The 2,725-nt window shown below is 34.2% G+C and overlaps 1 protein-coding gene across 1 annotated transcript in view; it reads left to right on the top strand.

Annotated features, from left to right (window-relative positions):
* OSBPL6 (oxysterol binding protein like 6) overlaps window positions 1–1,275 on the top strand; it is an 86,643-nt gene extending 85,368 nt beyond the window's left edge. Inside the window, exon 25 of the mRNA XM_015818847.1 lies at window positions 1,143–1,275. Coding sequence (XP_015674333.1) covers window positions 1,143–1,251 — 109 coding nt within the window. The 3' untranslated portion in view covers window positions 1,252–1,275. The remainder of the gene's footprint in view (window positions 1–1,142) is intronic.
* The last annotated feature ends 1,450 nt before the right edge of the window (window positions 1,276–2,725 follow it).

Below are 2,725 nucleotides of genomic sequence, written 5' to 3'. Positions count from 1 at the left end.
GCCTACGCTTCAAAATCCCCCTCGCCTCTGGTAGAAGCGAAAGCGAAAGACAGTCTCCAATGTGTCAGAATAAGCTGGGGTTAAATCTGATAGAAGCTCTGGGGTATCCCTTTTCTTGCGCCTTTTAAAAAAAGCCGACCATTTTTTTAAATTTGAGGCCGTCAACAGCCTTAGGCGAGATGAACTCGGCCGCGGTTAGAAGAGGCCTCTTACTCCTCTCTTTCATATTTTTTTTCTCTCTCTTTTTTTTAAGGGGTGGGGTTGCAAAGAGGCCGATTAGCCCAGGCAGAAAAATGTGTGTGGTGAAAAATGCCCCCTCGGCTTATAGGCGGGTCACCATTTTTTCCCAGTTCTTTGTGGGAAAATCGGTCCCTCGGCTTATATTCGGGTCGACCTATACTCGAGTATATACGGTAACCGATTGTGTGACAAATGTGTGTTTCACAGTAAAGCTGGCCTACTTATAATGATTGTGCATTAGCTGATCTCAAACAATGGCCCATTGATTCAGAGTTGTAGGCTGATTTATAAGTTCTATCTAGAAACAACTTCTTGAACCACTCCACATATCTTCTTCAGTCAGCCAAATAACTTAGTTGCATAACAGTTCCAAAATGTAGGCTAGAATCAGCACCCACACAACAGCGGTTACTGAAGGGACATGCTGAAGGATCCCTTTTGAACAGAGATGTATCCACATGGTGGAGAAATAATTGAAATGCTGGAACATGATACTCTGTATTGTCCCTTCTACCCAGACACTGACCAAGAATTATTATTTTCATTCTTTACTAAATATCCTATTCATTTTGACTTGTTTTATCTTATTATTATTATTAGGTCAATGTGATTTGACATCTTTGACCATAGCTAAGTACCATTCTACAGCTTGTACAGTAATATCTCTTCTAATCCTTCCTATTTATTTTAGAACAATTATTTTTTCTTTTTTTTATCCTAATTGTGTTTTTCTTCTTTTATTGGTTGATTGTTGATTTATGCTTAAATAAAATGGATTATTTTATTGCAATTTCATTTTTCAGAAGGTTTCTTCAACAAGTAAATTAGATTGAAGTATGTTTTTATTTTCTTAAAGAGTATTTCTGAATTTATTTTAACCAATAACTTCTTTAATTTTGCAGAAAAGTTATTGAAGCCAATCAGAGAGAAGCATGGGTTTCTAATGACACCTATTGGGAACTCCGAAAGGATCCTGGCTTTAGTAAAGTAGAAACACTCAAACTCTGGTAAATTGAGAATGTAGATATAGCAACATAAGTCTTTTAAAAAAGAAAAAAAAAGAAACAAACCACTATGCACAACATGTTTCTTATGGCTGATGGTGATTTGTGGGTCTGCAGGAAACTTTCCTTTGCTTTTACATTCAATTTATAATAGACTTCCAAAAGTGCATTAGCCCAGACTCTGAACTTTTCTGTGATCATTAAATTGAAAAGAGTGGAGGAAAATGCCCACACCCTTTATCTATTGAGATACTGGAAGTGCAGCATAAAAGAAGCATGATTTGGCCAAAGATGCTTTGTAGAGTATCTGGTGCTTTAAATAGACATGAAGAATTCAACAACAAAACAAATCTTGTTATAACTAAGTTCTAGAACGTCTACACATGTCGTTATTGAATCTTGATTCACATTAGAACACTTGTTCATTTCTAGAGTCGGATTGGTTTTTTGATGTGTTGTGCTTGGACTGGCTCTATCAAAAACAACATAGTGCTTTTCTAGATGCTCTTCCCATTCATATGCCATTTTTCATGCCTTAAAAACAATGTCAAGTTGTACGTTGTTATTTTAAAATATGTATTAATTGTCATTTCTCAAGGGCAGATTTTTAAAACAGGATTTTTGTTCATATTTTAAATAATGGATAAAGTGTATTATTGATGGAAAATGAACTGTAATTGTAAAGCAAAAGGATGATCTGGAAATGATTTATCTTTGCAGGTTGTGTTTCTATATAGACAGGTTGAAAGGAAACTGGCTAATTTTGTAATGACCTTGGGAAGTTAATCTAAGTTCATATTCTCAATGTCTAATGCTGTGACAAACATACCATCTCTTTTCATGACTTCATTCTGTCTCATTTTCATAACCCTTTATAGAATTAAAATTCTCTGAAACTGTGCATGAATGCTAAGCACATCTTTTAAATTAGAAAAGCATCCTGCAGGGGTATGATCATCCTATAATCTATGTATTCATGCTTTCTTATGTATATTATATATTTTTGTTCTCACCTTTTGGGGGAATTGTTGGGAGAAGTAATGTGATACAAGCACTACTTTCTCAGTTGAATCTTGCTAATATCATTTTTATGCAAAATTATATTTTATTGCTTTTTCATAAAGCAATTATATTTTTGGATGAAGAAATGATCTAAATGGCTATTATGTAGCACATTTTGATGTATATGTGAAAAGAGCCTGGATGATGACCCCTTCAGAATTAAGTCTAGTTGGTTACCATGCTTTGCTAAAATCAATATATAAGGTGAAAATCTTAATGCTTTTTAATAGAAACTTGTCTTTCATTTATGTCCAGTGATTTAATTTATGTCCACTGGCAATAGAAAAGGTTTTCTTGTATATATTTCAAAAATAACATTTCTGTATATTCATGGCACATAACTGTATTTTACTGATTGCATTTTATTGCTTTTCTGTAAAGGCACAGAGGTGGCTATAATTTCCCGAAAGCAAACTAAC

This window comes from Protobothrops mucrosquamatus, unplaced genomic scaffold (genome assembly GCF_001527695.2).
Source record: "Protobothrops mucrosquamatus isolate PMUCROS unplaced genomic scaffold, P.Mucros_1.0 scaffold804, whole genome shotgun sequence".
Lineage (NCBI taxonomy): Eukaryota > Metazoa > Chordata > Lepidosauria > Squamata > Viperidae > Protobothrops > Protobothrops mucrosquamatus.
This window is presented reverse-complemented; position numbering and strand designations above follow the sequence as displayed.